At 47.3% G+C, this 19903-nt stretch overlaps 1 protein-coding gene across 8 annotated transcripts in view; it reads left to right on the forward strand.

Moving 5' to 3' along the window:
• Positions 1-19903, forward strand: part of GRAMD1B (GRAM domain containing 1B) — a 263268-nt gene that overhangs the window by 66020 nt on the left and 177345 nt on the right. For 4 of the 8 annotated variants that reach the window (XM_016922185.4, XM_054662796.2, XM_063784584.1 and 1 more), the window contains exon 1: positions 5962-6876. The exons of 3 other annotated variants lie outside the window; for them this stretch is intronic. In XM_016922185.4, the coding sequence (XP_016777674.3) occupies positions 6503-6876 (374 nt within the window). In that variant the 5' untranslated portion in view covers positions 5962-6502. Of the gene's footprint in view, positions 1-5961; positions 6877-19903 lie in introns of those variants that run through there. One more of the 8 variants, XM_016922183.4, reaches the window with a different exon arrangement.

The raw sequence follows: 19903 nt of genomic DNA on the forward strand, positions 1-19903 counted from the left end.
AACCCAAACCAATCTGAATAGCAACCCTTGCCTAAAGAATAAAATCTATAATTCAACACTAGGCTAGGTGTGGTGGCTCGCACCTGTAATCCCAGCACTTTGGAAGGCTGAGATAGGAGGATCCCTTTGGACCAGAAGTTCAAGACAAGCCTGGACAACATAGCAAGACCCTGTCTCTAATTAAAAACAAACAAACAACCAAAAACCCTTCTGCACTGCAATCTGACCCCTCGTTTGTCCAGCCTCATTGTCTAATCCTATATGTCCTACCCTATGCTCTGACTTATCTTTTCCTATTTTCAAAACCTCTTTGTGAGTTTTCACTCCTCAATGCTTTTATTCAAACTGCTAACACCCTATTCTTTTTTATTGAAATTCTGACTTGAAGTATTAACTTAAATACCCACTACTCCATAGGACCTGCTTGGACTACCTCTTTTCCTCTAGTTAAAATTTACCAATCTTTCCAGTCACACCTCTTGTGCACTTGTATTTTGCACTTAATTAATTCTGCTTTGAGAGATCATGTGCTCCAATGCACCATGTGTATCTTATTTATCTAGCTATATCCCAAGGACTTCCTGAACAAGGAGCTTTACACAGTGTTCTAGCGTAACAACTACTTGTAGAATTAAACTGAGTTGAAAATCAACAAGAATAGTCCTGTTTCCTACGAAGGGTATTATAAAGGAAACTTATACATAACAAAGGCTAACATTTATCGAGCACTCACTGTGTGCCAAACTCTGTTCTAAGTGCCCTACACAGCACTAATGCTCACAATCACTCCAGCAAGGAGATGCTATTTATTTACTTAATTTTACAGATGAGAAACTGAGTTGCAGAGAAGTTAAATAACTTAACCATAATAAAACTGCTAATAAGTGATGGAAACAGGTCCAAAACTCAGGTGGCTTGACTTTGGATCTGCACGCTCAATCACTAGTTGGTAGTTAGTATAAGCTGATGATATTTTGCAATGCTTCTGAGGAAAGCAACAGCAGAAATTCCAGCACATGCCACCTGCTTTCCTTGGGATGGACAGCCAAGGACAGGTGGGGCGACCTCAGAAAGTCTTTTGCAGCCCTGGTTTGCACATAAGTCCTTGCAAGATTTAGAGGACAAGAGATGATGTCCTTCTGTGCCTTGGTATCCTTGGCGTCAAGTACAAGGGCAGCCAAATATTGTGCAAAACATTCTTCTTTGACGCCTAAGCCTTTTGATGAGCGATTAAACCAAGGAGGCTTATCTGGTGACAGTCCTTCTCCTGAGGTGACGTCACTGCTCACCCTGGCCCCTGTGAGGGCTGTTGGAAACAAAGAGCTGACCCTGTGCACTCCCCAAGGTTGAGAGCACTGCCCAGGGCTCTATTCTCGGAAACTGAGTCTCCATCAAAGTCCTGAAGCATTTTCTCCCTTTTTCCTTGGAAGGAGAAGCTGGATGTGGTGGTTGGTCAACTGTGGTTTGATTTAGGTTGTATTTAACCAGCACCGGCCTCCTCCTCCACACTCCTTCTCTAACCACACCAATTCAGTGCAGCATCCTCTGACCTTTCTTCAAGTAGTGAGCCCCTCCCTGGGGAAATGAAGGGAGGACTCGTGAAAGAAACAAAAGGAGATACCATGGGGAGGAGTTTAAGTTGTTCCCTCCAATTCTTTCTCTTGTCTTCACCCCCGAACCCTCACTTCCTTGCTTCAGCACCATCCTGGTAATTGATCCCTGTATTTCTAGTTCACCAGTGCAAGATATTAAAGCTATTTGTGGGTCTCAGGGAGGTGTTTAGCATCCGGTGATCAAAATGCCTTTGAGCCAGTAACAGGTCAGCTCGAACAGACTTTGTTTTAGGTGTAAGTGAATTGCTTCTACTTTAAAAAGAAACAATCTGGGTCTTAGAGACCCACAGTAGTAGGGTGGGCTGGGCCTTTAAGAGATCATCTCTTTCCTGCCACTGCCTCTAAGTAGGCTCCAGTTACCTTTAAAAGACCTACAGAGAAAGCCATTCTCTACCCAGTCTTAGTCATTCAGGCCAGTCCTTAACCAGCCTTACCCTCGGTAAATGTTTATCATCTATCCCAAATCCCCCATGCTGCACTCTACAGAAATGCATTTCCTCTTGCTCAGCAGCAAAATGAGAGCTGCAGAGTGAAATCTGGCCAACCTTCATTTTGTGTTTGAAGACAGTTAACATTGCTCTCAGCATCATCCACGTTTCTGTCCGTATTTCCAGCTTCCCTGCCAGCCTCAAATTCCACTTCTTCTATGCTCACTGCCTGCTTCTTTCCCTCATAATGGGCCAACCGTTGGGATTGGCCGTTCGAATGTTGTGTGGGGGAGAGACTCTGTGTCCCAGTGTTGCGAGTGGGGACTGTCTGTCTTGCAACAACAGTGTTGTGGGGAGACGTTCCTGTGTCTTTGGGAGTTCCCTGCCTTGGCATCCTGGAGCAGGTGCAATAAGGTGTCTGGGGTGCCAGCGTCTTCCAGTTCACATTTACTTGGATGTGTACCCAGGAGAAATCTAGTCTGGAAGCCACTATGTTTCACTAAAGTTTTCCCCTGGAAATTGAATAATAATAATAGTTTATGAGTCTCCAGAAGTAATAGACAGGTGTTGGGTGTCTTGTGTCTGTAGGAAAAGGGAGCTTGTGCAGCTGAGAATAAACAACAGTTGCTTGGTAATATGACCTCCTTTCATTTAAAGTCAGAGGCCTGGCTGCAGGTGGGGAAAGGGGAGGCTGGGTTGTTCTGGTTACCACCTGTCTGGGGAAGCGGGGAATGGGGGCAAAGGTGAGGTCTGTTTCACAGAGAACTGTGCGGTCGCTGAGAGCCAAATATTGGAGAGAAGAAATATGGGAGTGGGGAGACTTGGGGAGCAAGTGCAATCGCTGAGATTCTGACGCAGGGCATGAAAACTCTTTGGTTCTGATGTTGGCACCAGCTACTTTGAGAAATTGTTTCTCTACACTTTTGGAGGCCTCTAAACTGGCTTCAGAAAGCATGAGTTCCAATTCTGGCCTTGTCATTGATTAGCCATCATCATTTATCTGTGACCTTGGATAAACTACTGAATCTCTCTGTCCCACTTTCATCAATTGTAAAGGCCACTGGGAAGACACAGTGTGATGTATGAAAGCTCTTTCCAAAAGTGTAAAGGTCACCATACACATAACAAGCACAGGATACTGGAGAGAATTAAAGGAAGGAGAAACTTGATTCTTTTCTCAAGGAGCTTATAGTCTTAACAGTAATGATGGCTCACAGCTGTAGGGCATTTCATATTTCAAAGCAGTGCCTCATTTATTATCTTACTTGCCAGAGCCATGGGCAACAGAAACAGCTGGAAAGGGCTGGAGGATGTGTTTTGAACAGGGTTTTAACGGTCAAAAAGGTTATGGCTTGAAAAAAAGAAGTGACTGCAGGTGCAAGTGAGTAAGGACAGCGTTCAGGCTAAGAGAGCTCAGGGTATCTGCTTCCCAATCAAGTGAAACATTTTAGATTCCTGCTTGGAGGTTTTCCCTCAGGCCGGGTGAAATGTAAATGATCACTCTTAGCCACTGCTGTGCCCAAGGCTTGAATTAAATCTCATAGGATTTCAGTTCCAGAATCTACTGTGAGTGGGAAAAGTGGCTGAAGTGTGTGGGAAGAGGGTGCTGGTGGCTTTTCTTCCTTGTAAGAGATATACACTTAAATTCAGAGTGCCCAGAACAAACTTAAAGCTTCCTCCCTTGTTTCTTCTCCCTCTTCCCAAGCTGCCCATAGAATCTTCTGGCCCCTGTCTTGTGGACCATCCTTTTGTGTTTCTGGCCTCCAAGCGAATGGTGGTGTCCTGGCTTCCTTTCTTCCCATAAGCCCCTGAGACCCTCATCTTCTATGTCAAGAGCCCGCCCCAAACTCAGGTTCCTTGAACTGGGAAGTTATCAGATCCCTTGCAAAACACTCGTCCTTGGAGGAAGTACAAGGCAGTGAACAAACTCTGTGGAACTTGGCTTAGCTCCGGATCCTGAAGTTTGGAGTTACAGTGCAATCTCCTCAGCATCCCTGGAGCCGGAAGAGGTGACCTTGGCAGGCCTGACACCTGATGGCAAGGGGTTTCTGCTTTCTGTGCTATGTCCGGGAGTTAAAGTAGAGTGAAACCAAATCACTCCTGAGAGGGCCAGTGGCTGGATTTCAGAAACGGGGGCTGACATTCCAGGGAGTCATGTATGGGAGGGTCTGGCCTTGGCTCTTCAGCCGCAGTATCTCTCTCCCTGAGGAAGACATATTTCCCTTGGTTTCCCAGCCTCTCAAAGGTTGTGTAATGTCAGGATGCCTTGAGCTTTTCCATACTTGACAAGTGTCATTGCAGAGCTTGGTAGATCCATAGCCAGCTGTCATCCTTGATGTCTTGCTGAACTGCAGGGATGTATTTACTTGCAGTGAATTCTTGTGATCTTTAGGGATGTGAATTTTCCTCAGCTTCGGGACACTCGTGAAATGTGACTTTTGTCTTGGCACGGAAGCTGGGCATTGGCTCCCAGATGGAAACTGGACTCTGAGAGAGGCAGAAAAGAAGGGTGGATCAGATTGTGGACTTCATGGTATGTTCTTGGGTGCTTCTCATGATCTCTTTGAAAGTTACTGACCAGGCTGGGCATGGTGGCTCATGCCTGTAATCTCAGCACTTTGGGAGGCCAAGGTGGGCAGATCACTTGAGGCCAGGAGTTTGAGACCAGCCTGGGCAATATAGCAAGACCTCATATCCACAAAAAGAAATAAAACTTAGCTGTGTGTGGTGGTGCGCACCTGTACTCCCAGCTACTCAGGAGGCTCAGGTGGGAGGACAGCTTGAGCCTAGGAATTCAAGGTTGCGGTGAGCCATGACTGCACCACTGCACTCCAGCCTGGCCAACAGAGTGAGACTTTGTCTCTTAAAAACAAAACAAAACAAAACAGTTACTGACCCAAGAGACAAATGCATTGGGCTGGGGATGAAGGAGGAGAATGGTTGCTACAGCCCTGCTCTAGGAGCTGGGCTGGGTTAGACTCAGTGCCCACAGAGAGCGCCTAAATAGGATGGATCGGTTCTAGGGTTGATGATCTCTTAGGGCCTGGGTCTAGAGAGTGAGTGTGGTTCAGCACATCTTGGAATGCTACCAGGACTGAACCAGACTTCCTAGGTTCCATGACATGGGGACATACTGGATTCTGTGACTCAGTCCATGGCAGGCTGAAGCAGAACTGAATCAGCCCTCAGCAATGTAAGGGGGTGTACACTCGACTCCCTGGGGGCTCTGTTGGATGCATTGCTTTGTGGGTGCTCACCGACTCCTCATTTCATTCTTTGCTCGGGACGCGGCTATGGTACTGGCAGCTGGCTCATGTACAGGGTTCAGGCCCCATTTTCCTTACTGGTCCTGTGTCCTTTGTCTCTCAGACCCTATTGTCTGTCTTTCCTTGGTATGTCATGTCTGGTGTCCTCAGCTCACGCCGCCACGGGAGAACTGTCCTCTTCTCAGCTTGTCATTTTGGAAGCAGCCTCCAGCAACCTTGCTTTCCTCCTCTGATTATACTCCGGCCTGCAGTGCCACTACTCACGCCCCCAAATAATTTAAACTGCCTTTCTTAGGAGACAAGAGCTAGTTGAAAAGTCTCCTCATTTTCCTTCAACCCTGTATCATGGGTGGCCTGAGAGAGTGAGGACTGAATTCATTGACTCCCCTTTCTCTGCACCCCCCACCCCCAAGGAAATAGCCGAGTTCGACTAATGGGAGTTGCCTGGCCAATCGTTGCCCTGAGAAAGTTTGGTTTGTGATCCTATTTCAGTAGGCTGATTGGAGCAGCCTTTACTTGGAGGTCGAGTCCCTCCCCGAGGGAATCCGTGTACAGTTACACTAGCGGTCGCTGCCAGTGCTAGCCCATTCAGGATAGCCCCCCTCACCCCGCCCCCAGCCCCCGCTCCTCCTCCTCCTTTTTTGTTTTTATCCAGTGTCTCGCTTCCTCTCTCTCTCTCTCTCTCTCTCTCTCCCCGTTTCCCTCCTACCACTGCCTCTTCCTCCCGCTCTCTACCTCCCTGCAGCGCCAAGCCGGCTCCCCAACCTGGTCTGCTGAACGCAAACCGCTGAGAGTTTGCTGCACCGCCCCCTGGGGCCCCTGGCTGCCGAGTCCCGCTAAGGCAAAGACGCCAGCAAGCGAGGAAGCGCCGCGGAAGAAAAACAAGCGGGCGCGCGAGGGGAGCCCCAGGAGGGCTGCCGAGTGGCTGGCAGGCGGCTCCCGCCCCTCCCGGGTGGCCTCGCCGGCGGCTGACGGCCCGTAGGACGCGCGCTCCGAAAAGTTAGACTCCGGGCGGCGGCGCGCTACGCCGCGTCCCCTCGCGTCCCTTCCTCGCTGCGCTCCGGGAAAGGAACTTGTTCCTTCGGCCCCAGGATTGGGGAGTGTGCCGCGGGCCGAGGGTGGGGAACAGCCAGAGGGAGACGCGAACCAGGCCGCTGGCGGAGGGCTCAGGGGGAGCGCCGAGGCGACGGCCCCCATGCCGGCGGCCAACATGATGGAGAACCGGCCGCTGCCCGCCCTGCAGGTGCCCGAGCCGCAGGGTGCGCCCGAGGGCAGCCCGGTCTGGTCCAGTTCGTCGACCCCCACGCTTCGCCGCCGGCGCTTCAAGATGCGCCGCATGAAGAACGTACAGGAGCAGAGCCTGGAGGCCGGGCTGGCCCGGGACCTGCCCGCCGTCTTGGCCCCCGGCAAGGAGTTCCTGCAGCTGCCGTCCATCGAGATCACGCCCTCCAGCGACGAGGACACCCCGTGGTCCAACTGCTCCACACCCAGCGCGTCCCCGCGCCGAAAACGCTTCCTCCTCCGCAAGTGGCTGAGGGTGAGGGAGCGGAAGGAGTGCAGTGAAAGCAGGTACGTCCCCGTTCCGCCCGTCTCCTTCCCTTCCCTCCCGTCCTCTCCAGAGCCGTCCAGGGCCCCGGGGCATTCTGGGGGAAACGTCCTGGGGGAGAACAGGAGCCCGTCACCAGAGGCGCTTCTGGAGGGCGCTGCGCCTGGTCCCAGGGATGGTGGCATTCAGCTTCCACGCGTGCCACCCGCTCCCCAACTCAGGGTGAGGGGCTTCATGTTGCACGACACGTTTACGTGGGGCTTTACGCTGCATTCCATCTCCCTCGATCCTCGCAGCGAAATAAATAATAAAAATAATAACAGCTAATAGTTATCGAGCCCTTACCATGTGCGGGCCACTATGTTGCGCACTTCATGTACCTCCAGATTTCATCCCTACGCAAACTCTCTGAGGTAGGTATTACTATGGCTCCCTTTCTACAGAAGGAGATAGTAAAAGGCCAGAGAACAGTTAAGTGGTTTATATTTCAGGACTCCGTTTCAATCTTATTTTATGTTTGGCCACACCGGATTGCCTTAACTGGCTCACTTGTGTGGAAGTGAAATATTGACATTGAGTGAGTCACATTTCCTACCATATCAGAGTCTTTAGACATCGATACCTACAAGACTGTGGTTTGTACCAGCTAGTTTTTTGCCTAGGTCAATGTGGCATCTGGGTAATGGGAGAAGGTTGAGCTTCCCTCACGTAGAGAATTGGTGCAGGGCGCCCTAGAGCAGCTCTACACAGCCCTGGTCAGGACTGCTGCTTCAGGAAGTTGTGTCTGAGCCAAGCCCCTTGCCTGGTGGAGGGCAGGGAGTCCTCACTTGTTCATTGGTACCACGAATCCTACATATTTACTTTGAGACTCTAGGGCTTGTCTCTTAATGGATTTGTGTTCTTGTGCGGAGCAACTGAGTCATTGATCACTTTCCCTGGAATTCCTTCTCCAAATCTGTTCAATTACATTGATTTCAATTCAGTAAGTACTTACTGAATATTTCTGTGAGCTCAGTCTAGTAACAGCTAATAGTGGTGATGTTGAGGAGGGTGTGGGGGAAGGATAGGTAGAGTAAGGGGTTGTAGAGGTTGAGAAGCAAGATGAGGGGAGGCTTGTATAAGAAATGAACACCTGGGCACAGTGGCTCACACCTGTAATCCCAGCACTTTGGGAGGCCGAAGCGTGTGGATCACTTGAGGTCAGGAGTTCGAGACCACCCTGGCCAACATGGCGAAACTCCATTTCTATTAAAAGTACAAAAATTAGCTGGGTGTAGTGGCAGGCTCCTGTAATCCCAACTACTTGGGAGGCTGAGGCAAGAGAATCACTTGAACCTGGGTGCAGGGGCTGCAGTGAGCCGAGACTGTGCCACTGCACTCCAGCCTGGGCCACAGAGTGAGACTCTGTCTCAAAAAAAAAAAAAAAAAAAATTGAAGACCTGTGGGAGCCATTGGAAAACATACTGTGCTGTGTGGTACTGATTGTACTAGAAAAGAGAGAGTTCTGGAGAAGTAGAGGAAGACTTCTTGAAGGAAGAGGCTGACACCATGACAAATACAGATGGGTAGTAGAAAACAGCAGGAAAAGAATGAGGTTGGGTGCATAAGACTAGCTGAAGGGAACAATATGAAGAATGGCAGGAGAAACAGGATGAGCCATGTGTCTTTGCGGGGTGGGGACTGAGGAGTAGGATCGGTTATGCAGAAGATGGGCATTTTGGGCCTTCCAGAGTTTATCTTTTCTGTTTGCAACAACTGAGCATGGTTCTCTCAGCAGGTGCAGATACAGAGCTTTGTTCCGTGGATTTTTGTGGACGCTGGGGATAGAAGTTCTTTCTGTTTGGTACTTCATCCTGCTACCCTTTTCACAGAGTAGAGGGAAATGGGGCAAGCTTGGTGGGAGCTAACCTTGAACTAAAGTAGTTTGTCAGGCTGGGGGTGGGGTGGCTAATGCCTGTAATCCCAGCACTTTGGGAGGCTGAGGCGGGAGGGTCACCTGAGGTGAGGCAGGAGGGTCACCTGAGGTCAGGAGTTCGAGACCAGCTTGGCCAACATGGTGAAACGCTGTCTCTACTAAAAATACAAAAAATTAGCCAGGTGTAGTAGCAGATGCCTGTAATCCCAGCTACTCGGGAGGCCAAGGCGGGAGAATTGCTTGAACCCGGGAGGTGGAGGTTGCAGTGAGCCAAGATCGCGCCATTGCACTCCAGCCTGGGCAACAAGAGCGAAACTTCATCTTAAATGAATAAATAAATAAAGTAGTTTGTCATGGCTTGTCGGCTTTTCCCTCCAATGTAAAAGAAACTAAAAGAGACCTTCTTTTGATCTTGAGATTCTGCCATATATACTGAGGACAAAATATGGTAAAAAGAGCCGGGTGCAATGGCATGGCCTGTATTCCCAGCTACTTGGGTTGTGGTGTGAGGATCACATGAGCCCAAGAGTTCAAGGCTTTAGTAGGCTATAATGGTGCCTGTGAATAACCACTGCATTTCAGCCATGGTGAGACCCCCATCCCCAACTCTTAAAATGTTATGTGCGTGTGTGTGTGTGTGTGTGTGTGTCTTTGTGTGTATGAAGAAAAAAAGTCTTGCATTGCTGGCTAGGATGGGGATGACAGTAGATTTGGTTAGATTTAGGAAGGTATTCCTGGTTTCGAGAGTTGTCTGTGTGTGTAGTGGAACCTTCATTTTTGTTGGATTTGGGGACATATCCTTAAAATTTGGCAGGATTTTCACCTAGATGTAGTTCAGGCAGTTATTTTAAGTGGTGACTGTTTGGATTAGAAGAACCTATGTATCAGCCGGGCGCAGTGGCTCACGCCTGTAATCCTAGCACTTTGGGAGGATGAGGCAGGCAGATTGCCTGAGCTCAGGAGTTTGCCACCAACTTGGGCAACACGGAGAAACACTGTCTCTACTAAAAATACAAAAATTAGCCAGGTGTGGTGGTGGACACCTGTAGTCCCAGCTACTCGGGAGGCTGAGGCAGGAGAATTGCTTGAACCTAGGAGGTGGAGGTTGCAGTGAGCTGAGATCTCACCACTGCACTCCAGCCTGGGCAACAGAGTGAGACTCCGTTTCCAAAAAAAAAAAAAAAAAAACACCACCAACAAAAAACAAGAACATATGTATCTGAAAAGGCAGACTCTGGATTCAAATTCAAATTCGTGTGACTCACATCTACTCTTAGCTACTGTTATACTGCCTTCTGTTGGAATCTATTTGGATTGTGTGTAAAACAAAGCCCCATCATTTTTAGGCCTCGAAGATGAAAGGCTTCCTTCCAAGAAAAGCAGCAATCAAGTGAATAGGTGCTCGTAGATACCACCAAGTGGCCTGAGAAGGAATTGGTGGCAGGGTGTGGTAGCTCATGCCTGTAATCCCAGCACTTTGGGAGGCTGAGGAGGCAGATCATTTGAGGCCAGGAGTTCGAGACCAGCCTAGCCAACATGGCAAAACCCTGTTGCTACTAAAAATACAAAAATTAGCTGGACATGGTAGTGCGCGCCTGTAATCCCAGCTACTCAGGAGGCTGAGGCATGAGAATTGCTTGAACTCAGTGGGCAAAGGTTTCAGTGAGCTGAGATCACACCACTGCACTCCAGCCTGGGTGACAGAGCAAGACTCCATTTCCAAAAGAAAATAGAATTGGCATTTAGAGGCAATGGAGTGCAGGGAACATTGGACTTAATATCAGAAGACAGCTGTATATTTAAGTTCTATCATCGATTAGCTATGGAGATTGGCTTGAGCATTTCACTTTACCTCCATGAGTTTCACCTTCTTCATTTGTGGAAGAGGATCTCTGTGGGTTAATGGGAAGTCTGAAGAGTAGTGAATGTGAAAATGTTTTGCAAACTTCCTCGTGCTGTGCAAGGGTGAAGGCTTATTTCATTACTCTGTGAGTCTCTCACATGGAATGGATGTTTGCTTAAAAGTATGAGGTTACATACTCACGTGTCCTGGAGCAGCACCTGAGCCTCCTCACACAATTCAGGATTTGGAAATGATGGTTGGAAAATGGCTCTGCTCTGGCCTGGATTAGGGAGGATTAGCATACCAGGCCCAGCATGACGTCTCCACATTCCCCACCCCAAATCTACTGCTCCAAAAGAGAGAAAAACACCTTTCAGGCTTGCTATGAAATTCAGTGTGATGTGGTAGAAGTTAAGTGGCTGAGAGGGCCATAGCTTGTGGATTTCTTTTAATGTTTGTTTTTTCATTATTTGTTTCATTATTTGTTTGTTTGTTTGTTTTTTTACTTGTCACTGACTTGAAGCTCAAGCTTGCGGATTTTCACTGCACAAAGTTGAAAATATGAAGAGGATTAGGAGACCCTTTTCTTCCTTAAACCCTAGGAAGGAAGAAGTGGAACAAATGGTAAAGATAGCATGGCTTACTAACTTTCCAGTGTTCACTGGAATACTCCAAGACCAATCATGTTCATCTTTGTATCGTCACAGCACTGTACGTGACCTCTTACAGTGATCTATAGATCTATAGATGTTTGTTGATGAATTAATAATGAGTAAATAAATGATTCCTTTTTCTCTACTGTTTAAAGTGAAATTCTTTTATTCATGAGTGTGGGAAAATTTCCAAAAGGAGATGAGTACAGAGCTGAGTTTTTAAAAACAGCTTTATTGAGATATCATTTATATAATATACAATTCACCTATTTAAAGCATAATTCAATGGTTTTTAGTATATTCACAGCTATGTACAACCATCATCACAGTCAGTTTTTAAAAACTTTTGTTGCCCCACAAAGAAACTCATACTTTTTTCTTTTTTTTTTTTTTTGAGATGGAGTCTCCCTCTCTCACCCAGGCTGGAGTGCAGTGGCTCAATCTCGGCTCACTGCAGCCTCTGTCTCCTGGGTTCAAGTGATTCTCCTGCCTAAGCCTCCTGAGTAGCTGGGATTATAAAAGCTCGCCACCACGCCCAGCTAATTTTTGTATTTTTAGTAGAGACAGGGTTTCACCATGTTGGCCAGGTGGGTCTTGAACTCCTGACCTCATGATCTGCCCACCTCAGCCTCCCAAAGTGCTGGGATTACAGGCATGAACCACTGTGCCTGACTGAAACTCATACTTTTTGGCTAGCACCTTCACCCTCTCCATCCCATTTCCCCAGCCCTAGACAACCACTGATCTATAGAGAGCTGAGTTTTGAAGGGTTAACAAATGCCTATAGGTGAAAGCAGTTTGGATATGTTGGCTTGAAGATAGAGATGGATGACCAAATGTGATCTTGTTGAGGAATGTGGAAAAATGAAGGTGGTGAGGCTGACAGACCGAAGGTGATTTATGCCAAAGAGTTTGAATTTCAATGAATCACTCAGTCATCAAACAGGTATTGAGACCCTATATGCAGAGCGCTTCCTAGGCAAAGTGGAGTCGATACAATGGGGAGCTGTCGTAGATTCTGGAGCCTGGGAGAGACACTCTCAAAGTGTTGCTCGAGGCAACTACTTTCTGCTGTTCTGTGTAGTGGGGAGGAAGCGTGGGGAGGTGAAGGCCTGGAGTCTTGCTCTTTTCTTTCAGTAGTCTAACTGCAAAGCATCATCTTAGCTACCATTGAACATAAGACGGCACAATTTTTTTTTTATCATACTTTAAGTTTTAGGGTACATGTGCACAACCTGCAGGTTTGTTACATATGTATTCATGTGCCATGTTGGTGTGCTGCACCCATTAACTCGTCATTTAACTTTAGGTGTGTCTCCTAATGCTATCCCTCCCCCCTCCCCCTACCCCACAACAGGCCCCAGTGTGTGATGTTCCCCTTCCTGTGTCCATGTGTTCTCATTGTTCATTTCCCACCTATGAGTGAGAACGTGGTGTTTGGTTTTTTGTCCTTGAGATAGTTTGCTGAGAATGATGGTTTCCAGCTTCATCCGTGTCCCTACAAAGGACATGAACTCATCCTTTTTTATGGCTGCATAGTATTCCATGGTGTATATGTGCCACATTTTCTTAATCCAGTCTATCAAGATGGCACAATTGTTTTGCTGGCCATGTTGCCCTCTGAGCTGAGGGAATAGTGTAGTGTGCAGTTGATAGGGCAGGCTCTTAGCATTAATACTCACATGTCTTTCTAACTTCCTTGCCCAAAACTGGTTGTGGTGATTGTTCAGAACCCAAACTGAGGATTGGAACCCCTCTCTGAATTGCTAGGTTCAGAAAAGTCAGAAATTAGATGAAACCACATCTCCCAGGATGACTTCTTGTCATCACTCTCTGGAGGGGGAAGGGAAAGCTGACGACGGGTGAGTGAGTTGGGTGGTGGCCAACTGCAGGCTCTTTCTAGGGGATGCAGAAGCACCTCTCTGCATCTCTGCCCAGTATACCTTCACTGTTACTATCTTTTGTACCATCTTTCTCCTGGCTGTTATGTCCCTTCTTCTACATAACACACCTACCCCCGTCATGATTGCTCACAGTCTAGCAGGCCAGCGGCTAGAGAGTGGAGGGCCTCAGGGTTTCCACTTAGCTCCATGTCTGACCACTGGTAGTGCCGCTCACTAATTGTGCCCAGCATGCTAGGCTAGGTCATCTCTCTGGGGCCAGCCTAGCTGGCGTGTGGTTTGCCTGTAATGAATACACAGCATTGGTATATTTATCTTGATTCTTCATCTGCTTCCTCTGACCTTTGGAGGGAGACTTGTTTTGGGTTTCAGCTCCATTTCCAGGAGAGCAGGGTGATTTTGTGCATCTGAATGCTCTCCCCCTCAGCCCCCGTCACTATTGGTGTAGCTTCTCCGCTCTGTGTGTGCCCTGCTACATATGAGAAGCATAGGAAGTGTGGGAGAGAGAAAACTCATGTCCTTCTTAACACAAAGCAGAGAACAAATGCAAAGGAGACCTATGATTGGTCAGTGGATTAAGTAAGTGATCGGTGCTGGATGGGATTAACTGGCAAAAACTTCCACCAGATTCATAATTCCTTGAGGGCAGGGACTGGTCTTACTTTGTGCCAAGTTTTCTGCCAAGCAGCCTTAAATACATTATCACATTAAATCCTCACAACAATGCCTCGGTCCCCCCAGGCAGGTTTTCCAGCTGAGGAACCTGAAGTTCAGAGATTAACATTCTCCTGGTCCAACAGAAGCAAGGCTGGGATTTGAAGCGTGTCCTAATTCCAAAGCCTGAGCTCATTACAGCTCCACTGTCCTATCCCCCCAGGGCCTGGAAGCAGTCAGCCCTCCCTTGCTTGAGAACTTGTAGATGTGGAGGGGGAGGTCCTGAAGGAAGGTAGGAATGTGGACAGTCGGGAGGCCATTGAGGAGATGTGTGTGAGGTTGTGGGAAGCAGAGAGGTTTGAGGATGATGCTGTTGATGGTCTAGGTGGACTCCTCTGTGAGAAGCAGCTAGCCCCTGGCTGGAGATGTGGTTTCTAGATTAAAACAATCTGTGGAAACTGAGACGGTAGAGATGGAACCCTGTGGGCTGATTTCATACTGGCCAGCTTCCTCTGTGGGAGTTAGTATTTGGAAAATTTCCTTGGTGGTTATGCACTCAGAGGGTGCCAATTACACATCAGGTAAGGGGCTGGTATGAACATGGGGCAGATGCACAGGTGATCTTTCTGTCCTAGTTGGTGCATTTCTCCCAGGTATTATATAGCCTCCAGTTGCTATGCTGGTCACTGATAATTGCTTCTAGGGTAACGCAGAAGTTAAGGAGTCTGAATGGCTAAGCTGCCAGTGGGGAATTTTCTTCCTGACCCCAGTGGGCAAACTGCTGGCCCTGAAGCAGGTGTTTAGACCTGGAGCCAAGGCTGGCCCGGACAGCCTGGAGGTGGTTGCTGGGTTGCTGTGTGTACAAGAGCTTGATGAAACCTGAGGGTTTTTCCTGGGGCATTTGCCCCAGTGGGATTCTTTCTTCCATAGCACATATCAGTGTGTGACTTGCCAAGGGGCTGTTGTGCCTGGTGTGAGGAGGGACATAGCTTCTTATTGTCTTGGGGGGTGGGAATCTATGAGCTCTTCTCCTGTGACTCTGGAGCCTGGAAGGAAGTGTCCTCTCAGAGGAGACTTGTTTCGGGTCTCTCAGGGACTCAGAACAGAAAGCTTCTCTCAGGGACTCAGAACAGAAAATCGAATGTGGGTTTTCCAGTGGGAGAAGGGAAGCAGGATGGTGATGCCTCAGCTGGTGAGGAGATGTTGGGCAGTAGCCAGCCACTCCCTGCCACCATAGGCAGCAACCTCCTAAACACACTCCTGTTTTCAAATATCCTCTTCTGTTATCAGACCACATGTCTGGATTTTCCATTCAGATATTGTCATATAGCTTGAAATCCTCACTAGGAAAATGTGGCTGTGCCTTTGGTCCCTTTGTGGAAGGGAGGGATAAAGAAAACCATGGGTTTTTCCTTTGAGGCCCTGACACATTGGGTAGTCAGAGGGTATGAAGCCCTTCTGTGTCCTCTGTATGTCCTCAAGCTGGGATGAGACTCCGGTTCTCCAATTCTGATCTGTAGATGAGATGGAGGAATGAGATGACCAGGCACTGGGTCAGAGCTGAAACTCAGGCCTCTGACCTGAAATCTCGACCAGTTTCTAACAGACCTATTACATCTCTGCAGCAGCCTCATTCTTTTTAAGGTCTCTCCCTCTCAGCACATCACTGTGGTCAAGCCTGTTCCCCCACCCAGCCTGGTGCCTCTTCCCTCCACAGTCTGACCACAGAGATTTTCAGTCTTGCTGCTTCTGGTTGGCAAGTTTATCCAGGAAATGATGGAGCTGAGGGAGATGACTAGAAAAACAATAAACAACCTATTTGGTTTTTGCCCTCCTTTTTGCAGCCATAGAAAAATAATTTTCTGGGGGAGGGGGAGCGCCCAGTTTGGGGATGGTAACCCTTGCAATATTTGCCGCAGCAATTAGGAAAATACAGAAAGGCAATGGATGGTCAGTTTAGTGACACATTTTTGAGACTCTCCAAGAGTCTTCAAGCTTGTTGTCTTAAAAGGAATCATTTTTAAAAATGTAGTGCATGTGCTGCTGAAGTGAGCACAAGAAATCATTTTTTATGCCATAAAAGTCAACGCGGCCAGATGCAGTGGCTCACGCCAGTAATCCTAGCACTTTGGGAGGCCAACGCAGGCAGATAACCTGAGGTCAGGAATTGAAGACCAGCCTGGCCAACATGGTGAAACCCCGTCTCTACTAAAATACAAAAATTAGCCAGGCATGATGGTGGGTGCCTGTAATCGCAGCTACTCGGGAGGCTGAGACGGGAGAGTCGTTTAAACCGGGAAACAGTGGTTGCAGTGACCCAAGATAGCGCCACTGCACTCCAGCCTGGGCGGCTGAGTGAGACTCCGTCTCAAAAGAAAAAAAAAAGTCAGCGTATTGTATCTAATAAAATAGCTGGTTAATTGTAAAGTTTTGGATAGTAGGAAAAAGGAAAATATAATTTTATCATGTTAACTCAGTTATTAGAGGGTATATTGATCTGTTTGTGTTGTTATAAAGTAATACCTGAGACTGGGTAACTTATAAAGAAAAGAAGTTTATTTGGCTCATGGTTCTGCTGGCTGCATAAGAAACATGGTGCCAGTGTCTGCTTCTGACCTTAGGAAGCTTCTATTCCTGGTGGAAAGCAAATGGGGGATGATATGGCTTGGCTGCGTCCCCACCCAATTCAATCTCATCTTGAATTCCCACATGTTGTGGGAGGGACCTGGTGGGAGGTAATTCAATCATGGGGGCAAGTTTTTCCTGTGCTGTTCTCAGGATAGTGAATAAGTCTCATGAAATCTGATAGTTTTAAAAATGGGCATTTCCTTGCACAAGCCCTCTTCTCTTGTCTGCCACCATGTGAGATGTGCCTTTCACCTTCCACCATGATCCTGAGGCCTCCCCAGCCACGTGGAACTGTAAGTCCAATAAACCTCTTTCTTTTGTAAATTTCCCAGTCTCAGGTATGTCTTTATTGGCAGCCTGAAAATGGACTAATACAGGGGAGCAGGGTTGTCACATGGTGAGAAGTTGCAAGAAAGAGAGGTAGGGGTGTCAGGCTCCTTTTAACAACCAGATCTTGCAGGAACTAAGAATGAGAACTCACTCATTCTCGAAAGAATGGCACCAAACCTTTCATAAGAGATCCTCCCCCACAGCCCAAACACCTCCCACCAGGTTCTCCTCCTACACTAGAGACAAAATCTCAGCATGCGGGCCGGGTGTGGTGGTTCACGCCTGTAATCCTAGCACTTCGGGAGGCTGAGGCAAGAGGATTGCCGCTTGAGCCGAGGAGTTGGAGGCCAGCCTGGACAACATAGTGACCCCTATCTCTACAACAAATTTAAAAAATTAGCCAGGGCCAGGCATGGTGGCTTGCACCTGTAATCCCAGAATTTTGGGAGGCCAAGTCAGGAATATTGCTTAGGCCCAGGAGTTTGAGACCAGTCTGGGCAACATAGTGAGACCCCCAACTCTATTATAAAAGAGAAAAAAATTAGCCAGGCATGGTGGCATATACCTGCAGTCCCAGCTACTTAAGAGGCAGAAGTGGGAAGATTACTTGAACCTGGGAGGTTGAGGCTTCAGTGAGCCATGACCACGCCACTGCACTCCAGCCTGGGCAACAGAGTGAGACCCTATCTGAAAAGAGAGAGAGAGAAAAAAGTCAACATGCTATTTGGAGGGGAGAAATATCCCGACTATATCAAGGGCATGTTTGGTGTATTACCTCCTGGTGTTTTTTCTCATTCAGATTTTCCTTTTATTTGAGAGACTTTTTTCTTCTGTGCCTTGCACTTCTAGAAGGTAAGGGAGAGTGTTAGTCCATGCGTTGAGGATAGAGAATTTGAAAGGAAAGATCAAACTGTTTTTTCTTTCTCACACTCAACACAGAACATTTCTGTGACCAGATATGTGGGGTTTTCTTCCCACACACCAAGATGTTCTCCAGTGGACACAAACTGGGTGTCTTATAATTCAATTTAATTCTGACACCTTCTACCTGGAGATGGTGTCAGATTCCACAGGTTCAGGGCTCAGTCCTATAAGATTGCCCCCACTTCAGATGCCAATCACAAGTTAGAGCTACCTGTACTTTTTCTTTTTTAATTTTTTCTCTATCTGCATGTTGCATCTGAGATCTATACTTCTGACCAACCAACTATAAACCAGAGTTCCCGACTCCCTTTTAGGGTTCGATTAATTTACTAGAGCTGTTACTAGAAAGGGGTCCCATTCCAGACCCAAAGAGAGTGTTCTTGGATCTTGCACAGGAAAGAATTCAGGGCGAGTACACAATGCAAAGTGAAAGCAAGTTTATTAAGAAAGTAAAGGAAGGCTGGGCGCGGTGGCTCATGCCTATAATCCCAGCACTTTGGGAGGCCAAGGTGGGCGGATCACTTGAGGTCCAGAGTTCAAGACCAGTCTGGCCAACATGGCAAAACCCCGTCTCTACTAAAAATACAAAAATTAGCCAAGTGTGGTGGCAGGCACCTGTAGTCTCAGCTACTCAGGAAGTTGAGGTGGGAGAATTGCTTGAACCTGGGAGGTGGAGGTTGCAGTGAGCCGAGATCGCACCACTGCACTCCAGCTTGGTGACAAAGCGAGATACCATCTCAAAAAAAAAAGTAAAGGAATAAAATAATGGCTACTCTTTTTTTGGTTATTTCTTGAGCATATGCTAAACAAGGGGTGGATTATTTATGCCCCCCCATCCCTTTTAGACTATATAGGGTGAGTTCCTGACATTGCCATGGCATTTGTAAATGGTCATGGTGCTGGTGGGAGTGTAGCAGTGAGGATGACTAGAGGTCATTCTCATTGCCATCTTGGTTTTGGTGGGTTTTAGCCGGCTTTTTTACTGCAGTCTGTTTTATCAGCAAGGTCTTTATGACCTGTATCTTGTGCCAACCTCCTATCTTATCCTGTGACTAAGAATGCCTTAATTTACTGGGAATGTAGTCCAGCGGGTCTTAGCCTTATTTTACCAAGGCGCTATTCAGGATGGAGTTGCTCTGATTTAAACGCCTCTGACAGAGCTGCTCACAGAATTCAGAGAAACACTTATGTTTATAGGCTAATAATAAAAGATATTAAGGATACAGATCAATAATGAGATGCAGAGGTACATAGGTGTAGATGAAAAAAGTCAAACTCTGTAAAATATTTAAAGAGGTTTATTCTGAGCCAAATACAAGTGACTATGCCCAAGGCACAGTCCAAGGCATCAAGAGGTTCTGAGAACATGTGTGCAAGGTGGTTGGGTTACAGCTTGGTTTTACACATTTTAGGGTGATGTAAGACAATAATCAATACATGTGAGGTATATATTGGTTTGGTCCAGAAAGGTTGAACAGTTCGAAGCTGGGGGCTAGTGTTACAGGTCATTGGTGGATTCAAAGATTTTCTTTTTTCTCTTTTTTTTTTTTGAGATGGAGTCTTGCCCTGTCACCTAGGCTGGATTGCAGTGGCACGATCTCACTCACTGCAACCTCTGGGATTCAAGAGGTTGATCCCCTCCCAGGTTCAAGCATTCTTCTGCCTCAGCCTCCTGAGTAGCTGGGGCTACAGGTGTGCGCCACCACACCCAGCTAATTTTTGTATTTTTAGTAGAGATGGGGTTTCACCATATTGATCAGGCTGGTCTTGAACTCCTGACCTTGTGATCCACCCGCCTTGGCCTCCCAAAGTGCTGGGATTACAGGCGTGAGCCACTGCACCTGGCCCAGATTCAAAGATTTTCTGATTGGCAAGTCAGAAAAGAGTTAAGTTATTATCTAAAATCTGAATCAGTAGAAAAGAGTGTCTGGGTTAAGATAAGGGGTTGTGGAGACCAAAGTTCTTATTATGTAGATGAAGTCTCCCACATGGCTGCCCTTAGAGACAATGGATGGCCAGTATTTTGTATTCAGACCTTTAAAAGGTGCTAGACTTTCAGTTAATCTCTTCAGGATTAGGAAGGTCTGGAAGGGGAAAAATCTAGTTATGTTAATAGAGATTCTTTACAGATGCAAATTTTCCCCACAAAAGATGGCTTTGCAGGGCCATTTCAAAATATAACAAAGAAACATATTTTGAAGT

The sequence above is a fragment of the Pan troglodytes genome, chromosome 9, assembly GCF_028858775.2.
Source record: "Pan troglodytes isolate AG18354 chromosome 9, NHGRI_mPanTro3-v2.0_pri, whole genome shotgun sequence".
Taxonomy (NCBI): Eukaryota; Metazoa; Chordata; class Mammalia; order Primates; family Hominidae; genus Pan; species Pan troglodytes.